The 18,056-nt window shown below is 45.4% G+C and overlaps 5 protein-coding genes across 7 annotated transcripts in view; 2 read left to right on the plus strand and 3 right to left on the minus strand.

Annotated features, from left to right (window-relative positions):
- LOC117141399 (DNA polymerase epsilon subunit 2) overlaps positions 1-11,259 on the minus strand; it is a 78,976-nt gene extending 67,717 nt beyond the window's left edge. For 2 of the 3 annotated variants that reach the window (XM_033304820.1, XM_033304818.1), the window contains exons 1-2: positions 10,507-11,259; positions 9,556-10,449 (exon numbers count right to left, since the gene is read on the minus strand). In XM_033304820.1, coding sequence (XP_033160711.1) covers positions 9,578-10,449; positions 10,507-11,212 — 1,578 coding nt within the window. In that variant the 5' untranslated portion in view covers positions 11,213-11,259 and the 3' untranslated portion in view covers positions 9,556-9,577. Of the gene's footprint in view, positions 1-9,525; positions 10,450-10,506 lie in introns of those variants that run through there. The other variant, XM_033304821.1, reaches the window with a different exon arrangement.
- Positions 11,260-11,488: 229 nt separating this feature from the next.
- Positions 11,489-13,236, plus strand: LOC117141400 (solute carrier family 22 member 13). The gene is made up of 3 exons (XM_033304822.1): positions 11,489-12,134; positions 12,200-12,392; positions 12,450-13,236. Exons 1-3 carry the CDS (start codon positions 11,492-11,494, stop codon positions 13,234-13,236), a joined length of 1,623 nt encoding a protein of 540 aa, XP_033160713.1. The 5' UTR covers positions 11,489-11,491.
- Positions 13,237-13,373: 137 nt separating this feature from the next.
- Positions 13,374-14,751, plus strand: LOC117140834 (ribosome biogenesis regulatory protein homolog). The gene is made up of 4 exons (XM_033303943.1): positions 13,374-13,588; positions 13,646-13,898; positions 13,956-14,449; positions 14,507-14,751. Exons 1-4 carry the CDS (start codon positions 13,440-13,442, stop codon positions 14,658-14,660), a joined length of 1,050 nt encoding a protein of 349 aa, XP_033159834.1. The 5' UTR covers positions 13,374-13,439; the 3' UTR covers positions 14,661-14,751.
- LOC117140833 (glutaminyl-peptide cyclotransferase) lies at positions 14,667-16,285 on the minus strand. Its single transcript, XM_033303942.1, has 6 exons — positions 16,163-16,285; positions 15,989-16,084; positions 15,625-15,930; positions 15,251-15,394; positions 14,987-15,194; positions 14,667-14,933 (listed from the first exon to the last, which is right to left on the minus strand). The coding sequence occupies exons 1-6, from the start codon at positions 16,247-16,249 to the stop codon at positions 14,752-14,754; spliced, it is 1,023 nt and encodes a 340-aa protein (XP_033159833.1). The 5' UTR covers positions 16,250-16,285; the 3' UTR covers positions 14,667-14,751.
- Positions 16,286-16,732: 447 nt separating this feature from the next.
- LOC117140854 (glutaminyl-peptide cyclotransferase) lies at positions 16,733-17,910 on the minus strand. Its single transcript, XM_033303981.1, is given in 5 exon segments — positions 16,733-16,938; positions 16,997-17,011; positions 17,014-17,206; positions 17,262-17,372; positions 17,428-17,910. Coding segments are annotated over 5 exon segments (996 nt in total). The 5' UTR covers positions 17,899-17,910.
- Positions 17,911-18,056: the final 146 nt, after the last annotated feature.

Raw genomic sequence — 18,056 nt, forward strand, 5'->3', positions numbered from 1 at the left:
GCCTGCTCATTTCGGTTTCCCCCAACTTAGCCAACTCATCCAATCCCCTTGACTGAAAATCGTGTTCAAATACGTTTAAACACAATGCAAATACCGTCATAATAGCGGGAGCAAGAAAATCCGACAGCTGGATTGAGCCTGAACCGTGAGCCGTGGGCCTTGGCTCCGCCCCATCGTCAACCCCCCTTTAATGGCCCCCCGTGCGTATGAGTGATTTCTGCTCATCTGCGCTTAAAAGTATGCAAATGCCGTGCTGGAGCTGCCGGGATTGGGAACATCGCCGACGGGGCGTGTGGAGTGGGCGTGTCAGGAGATGACTTTTATTACATTGTTGGTACTGCGACTGGTGGCTGGGCAAAGTGTTTTTTAACTGCAGGCAATTTAATTTCCACTTGCTCCCGGTCGTTTTTAATTTCCACAGCACCCAGTGCAATCGATGGGGTTTGAGTGTTTGCCTTCTGATTAGCCCTGTGGTTTGGGCCACTTAATTCCCTGCCACACGGAGAAAAATTAAGGCAAGTTGGAGAGCATACGAGTTACAATGAACTAAACAAAAATTGTTCAAAACAATTGCAAGCTTTAATCGTTGAAAATAGAAATACTAATCTTGAGTTTAACATAAATTGCCACACAAATTGATAGAAAACTTGATCTGAACAATCGAAGGAATCTTAGCAGAAAGTTTGGATATATTCTCTGTGCACTGAACGCGGCACTATAAGAGCCCCTGAAAAACTGACAGCCAAGCCGCTTAAACTTTGAACTTTGTCATTTCAATTTTCGCCAAACGGATGCGCTTTGTTTCAGGCCACATCCACAGCCAGGGAACGGAGACTCAGACTGAAGAGCTGGAGAGCTTGCGAACAAGAATGAGCACGAGGATGAGGATGGGGATGAGGCTGGAACTCGGTGCGAGGACATCCATGAGCCGGCCGGAAACATTGAGCCTGACAATGCGACTTTCATTTGCCGAAACTGCGGAGGAGCTCAGCCATTGTTTTGGCCACGGACAGGACAGGACTGGCTGAAGGCTGAAGGCCTTTTGGCCAAGCCACTGCCGTTGCAGGAAGTTTTTCATGCGCCATGACACTTTTTGTGCGCTCTGCGGTGGCCATTTTGTGCCGTGGCAGGATACCTTTGTGCCAGGAGGATCCAGCTGCAGCTCCAGCTCCACCTCCTGGTCCATTGAAATTTTCGAATATTTTTGGATGCATGGAAGCTGTTTGCCATGGCCAAAAGACAGGCGGCGGCTTACCGCACATACATATATATCCAGGAGTTGGAGCTGGAGCTGGAGCTGGGCACATCCTTGCAATCCATGGCCGTGTCCTGGCCGTAATTTATGATGTGCGCTTCCCTTCGCTCGCTGGCAGTTGGCAGTTTTTAGTTTCGCTACTCGAGTTCTGCGGCTGTTTTCTGCTGTCATAACTTTGGGCCGCATAATTAATAGTTGTAAGCCGCAGCGCCTGACTTTTTAGTTGGACCGCTGCACAACTTTTATGGCAGCGGATCCTGCGAGTCCTGCGATTCCTGCGAGCGTTGTTTGCTCAATTAACTTAGCAGGTAGTTAATTTTCCGAAAAGCCGCAGGGCAACAGGAGATCCCCACTTGGTTGGTGGTTTTGGTTACTAGTTGTGGGTGCTAATTGATTTACGAGTGAATGTTTCTGCGGTCGCCATTTAAGCTGACTTTAAGTGTTGTTCTCCATCACTTTTACTTGGTAGTAACTCATCGGGATTCATTTTTGTGTAATTTTTTCATCGGTTTACTGAAGCATGAAAGGCATTCGAGATGCAGACAAGTTTAAGTGACTGGATATACGCATTTGTGATTTAACACTTGTTAGTTTCAATAAAATACACATTCGTTGCTCAGGGATGAAAATGTCACGAAAACCAACCCTATATATAGACATGGTTATAATAAAATATTATCTTAATGAATAGACATTTTGCTTATGTGTAAATTTATCTTAAATAGGAAATGTGATTCAATAGGTAGCACCACAAATGTTTATATTAGGAGCTGTATAAATATACATATCTATCTTTACATTTCCCATAACTTTCTGCGACACATTGAAATCCTGGCACCATAAATATTCAGCGAACGCCAAAAACCATTTAATTAAGTTAACTTTTATGGCTCGTAAATCAGAGAAACAACGTGGAAAACACATATTCAACATTCGCGACCACTCCACTCGCCTGCTCCATATTCATGTGAGTTGGAGCCCCGAAAAGAAGCAGAAAGAGGAACCCCTATACCATTTGTTTCCGTGGCAAGGTAGCAAAAACAAAAATTCTCGCCAAATAAAATAAATGGCATGGCCAACGCACGACGCTGACCAGGTTGTTTGCTCCCAGCTCTTAATGCACGATTTTAATTTGGAATATAACCCGGGAATGGAAATGGATGGGGCTGCATATGGGTGTACACATTATGAAATTATGAGCATTAAAATGAAGAATGGCCACTTATCTAAATTACACCATGTGTGGAATGGGCGATGGCTCCGTGGGGTTGCTTGTCATCGAGTCAAGTGACACACTGCCCGGGGATAAACGTTCCCAGCGATCTCTGGCCGGGTTAAGCGCCATGGCAGCCATATATCATCGCAAATATGCTGAGTATATGGAAATCCCGTCGCCAAGTGATAAATGAAGCACAAAACGGCAAAAATGGCAGCGATACAGGCGACCGGGGCACACATATGCCAGGTAAAAACGCGGGAATGGGAGCAAAAACCAGTGGGAGAAGCCAAGTAAGACACTTACATCCTTGGCCAAATCGCGGTCTTCTTCGCACTCGGAAAAAATCTGTGGCAAGCAGCAAATATGTCATTTGACATGCTAAATATTTTGCCTGCGACTTTAGCAACACAAGGTATGTTGGTAAAAATACAACAGCAAAACAACATCATGTAGATCGAGGGTGGGTTAAAATAGTGAAAGTTATGGTTCAGTTTTAAAAAACTTATTAAAACCTTTTTAATTTTGTTGAACTTATGGAGAATTTAATAATAAGAATATGGGATGGTTTTTGTTCAAGTTTAGCATGCAGCTTGATATAAAATATTTTTTAAGAAGAGAAATTTTCCTAACATCCTATAGACAAACTTTTCGCAGTTAATAGTTAAATTTTAAATAGCGCGTCGCAGTCGTAGATAAGAAACAGGTTCGCCAATAAATATTGACACCATTTTGTGTTTATAGAACTGTAATGGCAAGATCTATGGACGGAGGTGGAGTTGGCCAGATAACGGTGGCTATAATGTCTTTCCCCAGACAAAACACAAATTGAAACTTGAAAGTTGTGTTTTTCTATACTTTCGTAGGGCGGAAAAAGTGGGGAGAGCGGCAGTAAAAGAGTGTGGCATGCGTATCGTAAAAAATAAAATTATGCAAATTTTTATTATTTGATTATGCAAATGTTCGCGCTTGACGACCCTTGGCATAAGGACGACAATACAGACCCGTCTCCAGTTGTTAGCCCTTCACCACATCGCGGGCTTGGAACTTCCGCTGAAAGCATGGAAATGCGAAAAAAGCGCGACAGTTAGTTGGCCACTCCGCCCTTCTGACCCACTACTTGGAGTAAATTTGAATTTTTTTGCCCGCGATGCCACGAGAGGATCCCCAAATGGGTTGCAAAGCGGGGCAGGGGGCTGCGGTACGTATAGGAGCACGGAGGGGCGATGCTCTGTGGAGCATTGTCATATGTGGTTGGAAATTTTGAATCTGTTTGCGAGCTCTTCGAGCGTATCCGTTTCCTTCTGTCGCGTGCGTTTCCCATCCCAGCACGCTTTTCCTTTTCCCCCCTTTACTGGGCGCACTTGTCGTATGCGTATTTATATTTTCCCTTGTTATGCTTTATACGCAGTGTTGTCTCTTTCCCGCTTCTCGCGCGATTTGAATCTTTTAAGTGAAATATTGTTGAAATCATTTATGCTTGACTGGGCCACTTCTTTTGGGGGGCAGGAAGGCTGCTGTGCAGCCTTGGTTTTGGATTTCGGTGGAAGTACGTGGTCCCACCTCGAACTCCCTAATTGATACAGACGACTTTCGCGCGGAAAAGTCACGGAAAATGCGTTTAAATCTCGACACAGATAAAACACGCCAGGGAAAGCCAAAAAGTAGATAAGACTCGAGCGTAAAGTTTTACGAGTTCTGCCTTGTAATCAGTATGAATAATTACCAAAACGTGCTCATTGTTCTACGAAAAATTAAATGAAAAACCAAGAAATCAGTGAGTAGAAAGCAAGGGTAGCATTTACTAAAAATTAAAATTATTATATACAATGTTTTATAATGCAGGTTTAATTCCAAGGTAAATATAATGCCCTTTCCTTAAAATGTTATTTTTACAATCCCTTCAATTCAGATTGAAAGCTAAATTTCCTTCAAAAACATTCTAAAACTTTTTGTGAAAATCAAACCCTACTACTGTTAAATTTGTAAGCTGTCAAGCAAACAACTTGCACGAGTAAATCTCGTTTGTGGACAGAAAAAGTGAGAGCCAAGTTAAGAGGAAACCCATCAATCATCTGGACAACACAACATAAATCAAGCTGAGGCTCAAAGGAAGAGGTTTAGTTTGCCCGCCAGCCAACTATTGATAGGCAGCTCCACCAGCTTGATGGGCCATTCACCGATATGGGGCTTAAACGACACTTCCGGCATTGGCCATAACCGAAATCCACGAGCCCAAAACCAGCAAGCTCAATAATAATAAAACAAAATGCTTAGAGCGAATAAAGAAGAAGGACCAAGGACCAAGGAAGTCGCTTTTGTGGTGGCAGTCTGTTTATTTACGCCGCATTGTATGTAGAAACTTACATATGGGCGAGCCTGGAGGGCAGCGAGGAGTCCGTGGCGTCGTAGGAACGGGAGGATCCGCAGAGCAAGGGGCTTCCATACGACGGGGCACACATCACACATGTTGTTGCGAGTACACACGTATGTTGCCTGCAAGCGATAGCGTTGCCATTTTTTTTTGTATTTTGGCAACCGCTCCCTTTTCCACTTGTAATCTTGGCCAGCAATCGCAGCCGGCACATATGTGCAATCATGTGCAGGGCGCCCGTTCTCCGTGCTCCCCGGTCTCTTCTGCCCCCAATCAATTTACTGTCCCGCTCCAACAACGCTGTGGCGACTCCATTTTGCCATTTGCCATTGGCGCTTCGGCGAAACCCGCCCCCTGAACGCCAAGGCGCATGCTCCACTTTTATTTCCCGGGAAACTCTTTGCAGAGCTCGAATTTCGAAAGAGAGCATTAGAGTCGGCGGGAGTCCAGAGTCCCATTGTGGCCACATGGAGCATTCTCAAGCGCATCTGCTTAGTGTCAAATGGGAGCGCCAGCGGATGGCGGATGCTTTTTCAATCAACAAAAAGGAAAGATAAGATAGAGCTGCCAGTGCAAGCTGCACTTGTCAAACTCACATGTCCAGGAAATCCCAACAAGAAATCATGAGAGCGTTAAATTGAAACTTGGGATTTTACGCAGCTTAAGTTTTTTAGCAATTACAATAGAGATTCAGTGCGGCAACGCTGTCATCGAGGGGAGGGAAGGGGTTGAAAATAATAAACAAAACAGGCGTTAACACTTGTCATTCGGCCGACAGGAATATGTCACCTGTGCCGTCCCGGCACATCGCATCCCAGACCAAAAATCCCATCCGAAATTCAATCAGCGCACTGGACACACATATACCACCCTTGTCGATAAATCTCGGTGGTCCGTTCAAAAGAAAAAAAAAAAACAATCTCGCATAAATTCCTATTTATGGCCCGAACATTTGAACCTTTTTGTGCCAGCCTCCTCATCCCGCTTCCTCCACACAAAACACACAATCAAAAGTCGATTAGCATTCAGGGCAGGACGAGAAGTTCCCACACCAAATTCGGAGGAGCGTACAACAAGCTGCAAATAGGCAAGCGCAGGTAATCGCATTTCGAGTTCCAGCTACCCATTTTTCCAACCCCCTTCTCTCGTGGCGAAAAATCTGCTGAAGCACAATGAAAATATTTTGTCCTGTTCGCCAGGGGGAGGGAAATGGGCTTGGGCTACGGTGTGTGACAAGTACAAGCCACTTGTGCGTTGATGATAATATTCGAACCATTTTCGGGGGGGGGGCACTGGGAAGTGGAAAGTGGAGCCGGGCCAGAGATATCCCTGAAATCGGCTTATGTCGCCTGTGCCATTGTGCTGACACGGCTGCAGAATTGGGGCTTTTGTCTTACTGTCCAATGGCCACTGAGTCCTGTCGAGCGTAGGAGAGTCCTGCCCACTCAGGTGATTTATGCTGAGTTTTAATTTAAATGCAATCATTTTGAAATATGTAACCGAAAAATGTCAAAGAAAAAAAAGGGCTTAGATAGTGAAGTAAATATTAAAAAGTATAAATTCTAAATAAGTTGTTAAAGTAAATCCCAAGCAAAATTTGAAACAAAAAATCCATTTATCCATATATGATGAAAAATCTTGAAAAAATACTTTCAATACTATTCATAGAAGAGATATGATTTTCATTCATTTATATAACATATTCAGAGTTTAAGAACTCCCAATGACCAGTTTTTTAAAATCCAAGTCCTGCCAGGTGAGTGGCATTTGTTTGAGAAAAACATTATTAGAATCATTAGCAGCAGAGCTTAGCTTAAGCAAATTCAATTATGTCAAACATCACGGCGTTATCTAGATGCATTATTCTTGGCTAATGAGCCGCGCTTAGCCGCGGATCCTTATCCGGCGGCCAAGTGGCCAGGACAAAAGCCGCAGAGACGCAAGTGAAATCAATTAAAATTTATCACATGCCAGTTGCTTCATTAAGACACAAAGGGAGCAAGCAGCCGCGGTGTCCCCAAGGTGCAATTCGTTATCCAATCCGAGGACAATGGCGGTCAGGATGCGGCTGCCTTGTTATTTGTCCTGCCACCAACTTCCACCGGCAAACAGGCAGACAGTTGTTGTTATCGGCTTAAGGAAGACAATAAAACGGCGTCCCCGTTTGTCGCTTTAAATAATAAAAACATTTGATTTGCCAACTCTGGCACGTGGCCAGGACCACCGAAGTCAGTGGATTTATCCCCGGACTGGCTGAGAATGCACAAGCAAATCGCAGATAAAGCCAACGCGTAAATTAATGGTCGCCACGTGTCAGTTGCTACTCCGGTACCGAGTCGACTTGGATCAGATCGCTTGGGATTGAATTGAATGGCCGGACACGCTGGGTGGTCCAAGGCCTACTACTACTACACCATGTGTGGGAGCAGCTTATGGCCAGCAAATTATCGCCTCCCTGGGATGGCGAGTGGTGACCCCCAGTGTTTGCTCTGCGGCTGATAATTGAGGCGTAAATGTCGGCACACGTCCGGACTCCAGACCGTCGACCGTCCGGGGCTTAAGTTGATACATTGATACATTGTTGTCATACTCACAGTGGAGTTTATGGAGCGGATTTATATACGCAGTTTCAGCTCCGTTTACTCATTCCCCCAAGTGCACTTTGCCGCGTGTTTTAGGACTGCACACAATGTTGATGATAACCCTATCAAATTTGAATGCCGTCAGCAGCTATAAGGATGCAGCTCATTGTTGAGTTCGTAAAAAGTTAATAAACCCTCCAAGTATCAATGGTTGCAAACAAAAGAATGGGTTCATAAACAAAGGCGAGCTTTTGATTTTCCAGTTGACGTTGTGGTTTCAAAGCAAAAGCCACGCAAAACCTTTGACCATATGCGCTAAAAATATTGCCATATTCATGCCCACAAAGGGTTTTTAAAATGGTATTATATATGCATGTTACGTATGAAGTAATAAATTAAAATGCTCTATATTTAGATATGGAGTAAACTCCTCTCGGATTTTTACAAACATGACATCAAAAACAAGTTGAGTTTTATGAGTTCCTGTTAATATCAGTATAAATAAGTTTTACAATTACGGAAATTGTACATGTCCTTTGCGTAGTTTTAGATTATTGATGTCTTATTTATTTGAATAGCTAGCTTGTAAATACAAATGCTTGTCACAGGACTCCATTGGAAAAATCACACAAGTATTCACATACTCCATCGAAAGGGTATCAGCGAAGAGCGATTGAAGCCACCCCAGTATGGAATATTTAGCCAAATCAAAATCACACCACCAAGTCGAGGATTACCGGATGGATTTCCAGGGGACGCTTGGCATATGGCCACTTGGCAACACCGAGGAATCAGTCGAACAAAGCCCCGAGACGGGTTAACAATTGTCAAATAACCACAGGACATGCACATGAGTGCATCGCCGTTTGATTGCCAAGCATGTGTGTGTGCAAAAGGATAACCTAAGGTGGGATATGATGGCCAGTTGCTTTGATCCTTGATTGGACCCGGCCCACTTGGGGCGCAGCTGGTCGAGTGATTGATGGCCAAGACACAGATTCCCGGATTCCGCATCAGCGATTGCTTTAATCGAGTCCCAAAGTCTGGTGGGTGGGGATCAAACTGAGCTCCAAATTAAATGGTGTCAACTTTGCGGGGAGGATGCCATAAAAACCGATGACCATAACAGATAAAATGTTTTTTTATGTTATTGCGGCCAAGTTGCAGAGCAACCGCAAAACAATATTTAAATTTCAAAAGTTGCCAATGTACCAGTTAAATGAAGCAGAAGCAAGATTGTTGTCGCACAGCAAGCATTTTGAATCTGCCTTTCTGCATTGAGGAGCTGGGGAAAAACCATGAATACAGAGGAATATAAATGTTCAACACTCGGAGGGATAAAAAAATATAGTAGCACCCAAGGCTGACCACGCCCACCAAATCGAATTGACACTCATGGTGGACACATTTTGGAAATTGATCCCAGGGACGTGCGGCATACAACTAGCCAAGTTGCACTCATAAATCATAAATCAATAGGAGAGCAAAACGCTTCGAGCCGTTCGACAGGAAAAAAACCTCCCCACTTCCACATCCGACCCGGCTAATGATGTCTTAAAAAACGATTCGGCAACTGGTCATGTGACAGCAAATGGGGGCCATCGATGTCCTCAGGTCAAACGCATTATCAAAATTGCCGTTTCAGCTACGGAGGAGTAGCGCGCCAGCCTGGGAAATTGAATTTCCACGACCCTAAGTGGCCGGCATCGGGCAGAGTAACAATATTTTTCCAAATCGGCTTTAAGTCATGAAAAGTAATAGACAACCCCCGGTCGCCGTAAAAAGCAGATTGCGAGGCGCGTCAGCCGCACAGCCAGGAGACGATTGTGGAACACATGCTGTGCGCATATGATGACTGACGACGGTGATGATGAGGCTGGGCCGCTTATCACGAGGGAACAGCCACACGCACTGGGTGCCGAAAAATTGGGAGAGCTGTGGGGCCAAGCAACATGTGAGGCCGCAGTAAGCTAAGCTCCCGAAACATGTTTATATTCAAATCGTTGGGATGGATGGGATTTTTTGTAAATATAGGCGTCAAGTCGTTTAAAATAAAGAAAATTTGCCCAAATAGCCCGAAATCCAAAGAGTAACCAACATATGTAATTAAATAATTATTCAAACTTACGTTAAGGTTAACTATATCATAACTACTCCATTTCGTCCGGTATCTCCGAGTCCTCAATCGTTCGCGTCGCTGGTATATACACTTTAAAGGCGAACTTGGACTTGACAAAGGAGCCGGTATTGAGAACAGTGCAGCCATGTTGACTGCTGCTAAAGCTCTGACACGAATCGCCCATGACTATCAGATCCGGCAGTGGATACAACCACAGAGCAGGATCGTAGTCCCAGTGCACTGGCATGGCAATCGGATGAATGGGCACCAAATGACCCTGGCACACAATTGTTCTGGCAAAATGCTGCTCGATCTGGGACGTGTCTTCGGGAAAATGCAAGGTGTTGCGACAAAATTTGGCCATTAAATCCAGACGGCAGACCACAATCTGCTGGGTGCAGTACTGCAGGCGACACGGATTAGTGGCCAACTGGGTGCGTGGCCAGGCCTTCAGCAGGCCTGCTGCCAGGCATTCGGGAATTGGAGCACGGGGCAGAATATTAGGTGCCGTGGGATCTTCCGAAGAGGGAACGAGTATCAGATCCGTTTGCTTTTTCAGCTGCTCGCAGCCAGCTGCCAAGCCACCCAATGCATCCAGGTGATGCCTCAGCTCATGATGATTCCTTGTGCTGGCCGTGAAGGGACCCATGAGCACTATAGCCTGCGGCGGGCAGGAATCATAGCCTACGAACAACTGGCGCAGCTTGTCCATGACAACCGGCAGATCCAACCGAACGTCGGAAAGGAAAACAATGGTTGTCTCCGTGTTGGTACGCTCCAGTTCCTGTAGTCCGGCTGAGTACTTCAGCAGCTTAGCAGACTCACCGCCCCAAGTGTTGGCGGTGCCAAAAAACGCTCTACTGCTGGTTGCCGGTTCCGCGGGTGGGAATCCCAGGCCGTCAACTGAGAACACATAAGAAAATCTTAATATGTAGTTATTAACTACTTTGGGCTACTTACCCTTGAGTACACCGTTGTTATAGTTGCCCTCGGCTAAAACAAAGCAGCCCTCGCAGAAGAAGCCGGCATGGAAACGGGCTCCAGTGAGATCTAACTGAACGCAACCCGTGGGATCCTCGACATAAAACTTGCCCTCCTTTAGTTGGGTAAGTAGTCCCAAAACAACTGCCTCCTTCATCGCCGAGGTGGCCAGCAGGTTCTCCGCAAACTGGAGCTTAAATTTCTTAGCCTGAGCCTCGGCTCCAACACCATCCTGGATGACGGCGGGTGCAAAGAGGTCATGTCGCAAAGTTTTCTGTAGTAACATGGCATATCGTTGCTGCATGTAGTCCGATTTCATGCGCGGAGCGGTCAGCAACTGACGCGGCTGTGTGTCCAGTTCGAATTTCTTGATCCGCTGGTTGTACCGAAAACGGGGCACCGTAAAGGCATCGATCAGGGCAAAGACCGTCTCGCCTTCATCCAATCCCACCCGGTTAAGTTCATTGATGGCCTTCTCCAGGGCGGCCCGCTCCACATGAGGCGTCAAAAGCTTTTGGCTCTGGAGATTCTCGGTAATCACCGTCAGCCATTTGTCCCGTTCCGACGCGTCGAAGGGCAGCAGCTGCTCCGCCAGGTAGGAACTGTTCTCCGAGCGGATCAGGAATCCACATAGCTTGAAGGTGTTTGTTATTCGCTTTCTCAGCGGCAGTAAATCCACATCCATTGTTATTAAAAGTTTTTCGCGCGCAAATTAGAGATGGAAGTTGTCAATTATCGATATCTATTTGTATTTGTATTTGCATTTGTGTGACCAGCCGAACATGGAGCTAAAATGGAAGGCCCAGAAAGTAATCGATAAATCGCGGGAAATATGTGGAGTTCAAAAAGTGAATTTTCGAATGGTTAACTCAAAATAAAACATTTAAAGTATTTAGGGTTCAACAAGAGGTCTTCAAAGAAGTTGGCTTTTGTTTTGTTCATATTTATAAGGTTAAATGTCGAAATGCCCCCCAGAGATTGTGAAAAGTATGAGAACTTCTTGCTGTTCATTGGGGACTTTGGTCCTTTTCAAAAGCGACTGCTGTTTTGGATGATGCCCGCCGCCTTTCTGTTCGCATTCACCTACTTTGGTCAGATATTCATGATACTGTTGCCGAAGAATCACTGGTGCAGAGTACGAGAACTGGAGGGACTGCCGGAAAGTGAACAAAAGAATCGGGGAATTCCCAAAAAGCAGGATGGCAGTTTCGAGAATTGTTTTATGTACAATGTGCCATACGACTCAAATGAGACCAACGATGCGAATCAGACAAGGAGCCAGATTCCCTGCATCAATGGTTGGATTTATGATCGCAAGGAGGTGCCCTACGAGTCCATCGCCACCGAGTACAATTGGGTGTGCGACAAAAGGGATTTCGGGACATATAGTGTCGTTGTCTACTTTGTGGGCTGCATTGTGGGTTGCCTGTGCTTTGGATTCATCACCGATCATTCCGGTCGCCTGCCTGCCCTATTCCTGGCCAACTCCTGCTCCATGATCGGCGGTTGCGTGAGTGTGGTCTGCAAGGGCTTTCCCTGCTTTGCTGCCAGCCGATTTGTGGCTGGACTGGCAATGAACTACTGCTTCGTTCCCATTTATATTCTAAGTGAGTCTTGCAGAGTGTATGAACATAAATCATAAATCTAAATATCATCACATTCTTTTCAACAGCTTTGGAGAACGTTGGCATCAAGTATCGCACACTGGTGGGGAACTTAGCCCTCACATTCTCCTTCACCTTGGGCGCCTGCTTGCTTCCCTGGCTGGCCTATGTCATCAGTAATTGGAGGCACTATGCCATGGTCGTTGCCCTGCCTATGGTATTAATGATATTGACCAGCTTGCTGGCTCCAGAGTCACCAAGGTAATTTAATGAATACTATAGGTCTTAAAGCTATCTAAACTTTATTTCCCACTGCAGTTGGCTCATGTCGGTGGGTAAATTGGACCGGTGTATGGAAGTGCTGAAAGAAGCGGCCAAAGCCAATGGAAAAACCATTTCCGAAGAGGTTTGGTCCGAGATGCGGGAATGCTTTGAACTTAAATTTGCGAACGAGCAATTGGGAAAGCAATACACCAGCCTGGATCTCTTTAAGACATTTCCGAGGTTCGTCGTACTTACGATTTTGATCGTCACTTGGATGGTTGTGGCCCTAGCGTACGATGCGCATGTTCGGGTCGTCGAAATCCTGGACACCGATGTATTTATAACCTTTTCCCTTTCCTCGCTCGTTGAAATTCCTGCTGGAATCGTGCCAATGCTTTTGCTAGATCGAATTGGTCGCAAGCCTGTGATGTCGGCTGTCATGCTATTGTGTGCAACGTCCAGTCTCTTCGTTGGCCTTCTAAAAGGACATTGGGATGCATCAACGGCAGCGATTGCAGCCAGATTTTTCGCCACAATGGCGTACAATGTGGGTCAACAGTGGGCCTCTGAGATACTGCCAACCGTGCTGCGCGGCCAGGGACTGGCTATCATCAACATTATGGGTCAGATGGGTGCCCTAACCTCACCTCTTGTACTCAGCACCCACCGCTACTATCCTCCGTTGCCCATGTTTATTATCACATCGGTGTCCGTGATAGGCGCTTCAATAATCTTGTTTCTGCCGGAGACCAGGGGAGTTAAGATGCCACAAACGTTAGATGAGGCGGAAAAGCGCTGGACGTTACGTTGTAGAGATCGTGAAATAAACGGGGATCTTTAAAAAATTTATTTAAAAAACAATTTTGAAATGGCGCCGATAGACCGATAAGTATATAGCCAAGCTTCCCTGCAAGGTTCTAGTCTTCGGTGTGAGTTTGGTATAATTATTTGGTATTTTTAAGTATATTCGCTAAATCTAGTGCATGGTCACAGTGGTCAGCACGTGGAATTGAATTTTGCTGTTTATACGCTAATTCCCTCAAAATGGATGTTGTTAAGGAAGTTCTGGCCAAACACCAAAAGGAATTGGACAAATACAAGCCGATTACAGTAGAAAAGCATTTGGAATGCCGACTGGACGTTGGCAGCCTGCTGATCACAGATCCCAACGATTTCGATGACCGGGAATTGAGGTAAGCGGCGGATTCTAGCGTGGAATACAGATTTTTCACAATTTCTATTGGTTTTAGGTCCAACAAAGAGGAGTACCTGACCGCACTGACACGGGAGAACACCCAACTCCTGGTCAATGCCATTTGGGAGCTGCCCACCGAACGGGTGGACGAGAGCATTGTGGCCAAGCTGCCGGAACCCACGACGGTACTGCCCCGCCTCCGGAAACCACCAGGTCCGCGTCCGCTCACCAAATGGGAGAAGTTCGCCAAGGAGAAGGGCATCAGCAAGAAGAAAAAGGAAAAGAAGACCTACGATGAGACCATGGATGCAAGTTTTTGCTCTTTAATCTTGCCAAGTCACAATCTAAACCTTGAATCTTTTTAGAAATGGGTGCCCACATATGGTTTCAAGCGTGCCGAGGCCGAAAAGGCCAAGGATTGGGTGCTGGAGGTGCCACAGAATGCCGATCCCAATACGGACATGTTTCAGAAGAAGATCGACCTGCGCAACGAGAAGGTGGCCAAGAATGAGATCCAGCGGATGAAGAACATTGTGCGCGCCAAGAAGATCGACATGCCACGCAGCGGTTACTTGGGACCCGAAGCTGCCTCCTCCAGTCAGCTGTTAACGGCCGTCACTGTGGCCAAATCCTCCACGGCCTCAGTCGGCAAATTCCAAAACAAACTGCCCAAGGAGAAGGAGGCACGTGGTCTGGGCATTAAAGAGCTGATTCCTGGCGGCAAACGGAAGCAGTCGCATATCACACAAACGCCCGAGAAGGAGGCCAACCTGGATCTCATCAAGAGCGTGCTGAACAAGAAGCCCAAACTGGACGTGAGCAAGGCGGTATCGATGGAGAAGCGCGACAATCGCTTGGCGTAAGTTTAACCTTTATCGTTTAATGAGCATAGTCTAAAGCTTAATTTCCTCAACAGGCGCGAAGCAGAGGCTGAGAATGAACCAGGCAGGAAGGGCGGCAAGAAGCCCAAGGGCAAGGGAAGTCGCAAGGCTGTGGGCAAGAAGTCCAAGGGCAATCGTGGTGAAAGGGCTCCGGGCAAGAAGGCGCAAGCCGGTCGCAAACGTCGCTAGGAAGAATTACACATGCCTTAGGACACTTTAATTAACGAAAAACACTTTACACTTATGCTTAATAAATCTTAGCCATAAGACAAAACATAAACTATGTTCGGTAAAAACGCAAATTCACTGGTGACGTGTGCCGCTTAAGGTATTGATAAACGAAGTTACGGAAGACACGGTTGAAATTGCGTATGGAAGGCCAGTGCAGATTGGCGGCATTGTCCCTAGGCGTGTGCCAGACGTCTGGGAAAGGAGTGGCTACCAAATGCAGCACAGGAACATCTGTATGGAAAACGGCTATGATTACGGATACACACTAAGGACATCAAACTTACTTTCATCTAAAAAAGGTCGATGATCATCGTCGACTAGACCACCGCTGACACGACTTAAAAACATATTGTTATTGCCCTCCAGCTGGCCGGCAGTGCGCAGAGATTTCTCAATCTGCACGAGACTGGAGTGCAGTCCATCGGTGTTTTCATAAAAACTGGAGAACTTGGGATTCCGCGCCCCAATAAGATCCAGCAGCACCAGCACTTCCTGTTATTGATACAATTTTAGCAAGCTGATAATTCTCGCAAAGGTCATTGACTTACAATTCGATCTATATTGCGTGGAGCTAGTTGCGCCTGGGAACCACTGCGTTTGCTAGCCAACTTTGCGGCCAGATGCTTTGAGCCGTATACGGAGTCCGCATCGGTCCACTCCTTAAAGGCCTCCTCGCCATCGAAGAATATGAGCTGGTGGATAAGGTTGGATTTTCAATAACTATAGGAAACATTCTACTAGGTCTTATTAGCATAAATCAACTTTTTCAATGTAATACTTATTTTGTATGCCTAATTTCAAATGGAGATTTGAATACCAAACATGCAACTTGTTTTCGCTCAGGTTTTTTATAACTGGAGTTCATGGAAAATTTATTTAGCCTCCAAGGTCTGTGATAATGGGCGCAAAGTAAGCAACTTACCATAAGTCCCACATCGCTGCGATTGCGAAACTCTTTCTGCAGATACGCGCCCAAGGTCTTGGCGGTGTTCAGCAGAATGGCACAGGGCACGGCGGAGTCAGTGGCGCCCACGAAGCCGGGATCATTGGGGAAGTACTTGCTGTCGTAGTGGCAGGCCAGAGCGAGGAAGTTCTGAGCCTGGGGATTGATTGTGCCCACTACGTTGGCGAACGTGAGCTCGCCGAAAACTGGAACTCTCTGCTTGAACTCATCCACTTCCGTTTGGAAGCCAAGGCCGTTCAGCGATTGGACCAGGTACTCGCGCACCTGTTTGCAATGTTAATTTTATAACGCCCAGTAATACACTTTAAGCTTTATCACCCACCTGCTGATGCCCCCGACTGCCAACGACGCGTGGCACCAAAATGGAGTCCAGGGTGCGGTTGAAATGGACCTCATCGTCGCGCCACTGGGATCCAATCTGGAATATAGATGGGTCTTTCTGGTTAACCTAACAATCCCCGGTTTCCCAAGTGAGTCACAATGCTGGGGGACTTACGTTTCCCGTTGGCGCTTGCTGCTGCGACGGCGGGAGGAGGAGGAGCAGCAGGCCAGCGGCGGCAAAAACTACGGAACCGATCCCCATCTATACGCTTCGGAGCTCGGCGACGCACTAAAGCCCGATCGGTGGCTGAAAAATCGATCTTTACCGTAGTTTGTGTTGTGATTTCGATGCTGATGGCTTTTGTTTTCGTTTTCCGCTGCCTCTTTGGCGGCAAACTCACTTCGAAAGCTTTGAACCATCGGTGAAGAGAGTTTTTAAGAGTAAATCATGTTGCTGTTGCGGTAGATGCAAAAAGCTTTAAAGCCGCGTTCGTCGGGGAAAAGTGAGCCGACTAATTGATGCTGATAACGATAATTACCTTAATTACATTAGAGTACGTTTAAGTAGGGACTATGCACTTAAAGTCTAGAATGAGCACTAAGTTTAAAATGTCTCATAACAAACCAAAGTTTTCATTCGAAAGTTATGTTAGATGTATAATGTACATACTATATATGTATATCTTTTATAAAATATGTAATCTCATTCTCATTATTATAATATATATAATTATTATAATCTCATTTAGTCATCATAAAAATCATAATTTATTGCAAAAGTTTGTCGCCATTTCATAAAGTATTGCCACTTTTCATAGAAATCATGCACAAAACAGCGAATAATTTTGATCATATTTCGAATGGTAGGATAGTGTAGATTCTCGACATTGTCCGCTGGCGTATAAATGACATTTGGAAATTCTTGTGGACTCACATGAATGACTGGCACATCTGTAGACGAACAAATACTCTTTATAAAATAGTAGTGTAAAATTAACTATGGCATTACCTTGTTCGTCGAATAAATATGATCGTCAAGCAGATCTTTGTCGTAGTGTGTTTTCATTTGGAATAACACATGACAGTCGTCGAGTTGTCCGGATTTTCTGAGATCCTGTTCGATGTCAGCAATCAGGTTGTGCAAATCATTGGTAACTTCAAAGTAGCTCAAAAAGGTTTGATTTGGCGCGCCAATATAGCTAAGAGTTACCGCAACCGCCTAGTTAAAGATTAATATAAGCTACAAGTAAAGATTATGCAATTTGATATGTTACCATGTTTTGCAAAGGTATAAATTCTTCATCTATAAAGTGTGTTGCGCCCATAAGTTCATTTTCATCATAGGGATCTGAGCTTAAGGAATTGTGCCCGTCGAAGAAGATAAACTTTAAAGATCTATTTTATAATTACAGAGTTGCAACGAGCTTATGACTTACTTACAGCCAGTCCCACGGACCTTTTTTCAGACCACCTATCGATTAAAAATTGTCTTAATGTTTTGGCCACGTTAAGGAGAATGGCACACGATACAGCGCCTTCTGCGGCTGCAAGGAACTCATCGGTGGTCCCATTCTCTGGCTTTTTGCTGTCGTAGTGACAGGTTAGTATCAGATAAAACTTAGCCCTCATATTCCAAAAGCCTACCAAATTGGTAATATTGACTCCTTGTTGGAAGTCATTCCTTAATGTGATGAAATCCAAACGCTTCAGCTCCGTCTCGATGAAATCTTGAACCTCGGCATGCCCTTTGCTGCCCACAAATCGAGGCTTTAGTAGTTTCGCCAACGTAGCATTAAAGTGTTCCTCATCGTCATCGAATTTAAAGGGGGGCTTTTCAACAACCCAACGCAAAAACATTGCTTTAAACACCACATAAATTATGGTTAAGAACAACGCAATCCTTCCCAGCATTTGGAAAATGCCTTCACGTTGCGACTGTCAATAGCGAATGATTTGGATTTTGTCTTATAGGGAAAACTTCACAGAATTTCCCCGTAACTAAAGCATTTGTCACGAAAGTTAACAATTAACTAATAGCAGGGTTCGATAAATGAAAGAAAAGTTTTATT

Source organism: Drosophila mauritiana, chromosome 3L (assembly GCF_004382145.1).
Source record: "Drosophila mauritiana strain mau12 chromosome 3L, ASM438214v1, whole genome shotgun sequence".
In the NCBI taxonomy this organism is placed as follows: domain Eukaryota; kingdom Metazoa; phylum Arthropoda; class Insecta; order Diptera; family Drosophilidae; genus Drosophila; species Drosophila mauritiana.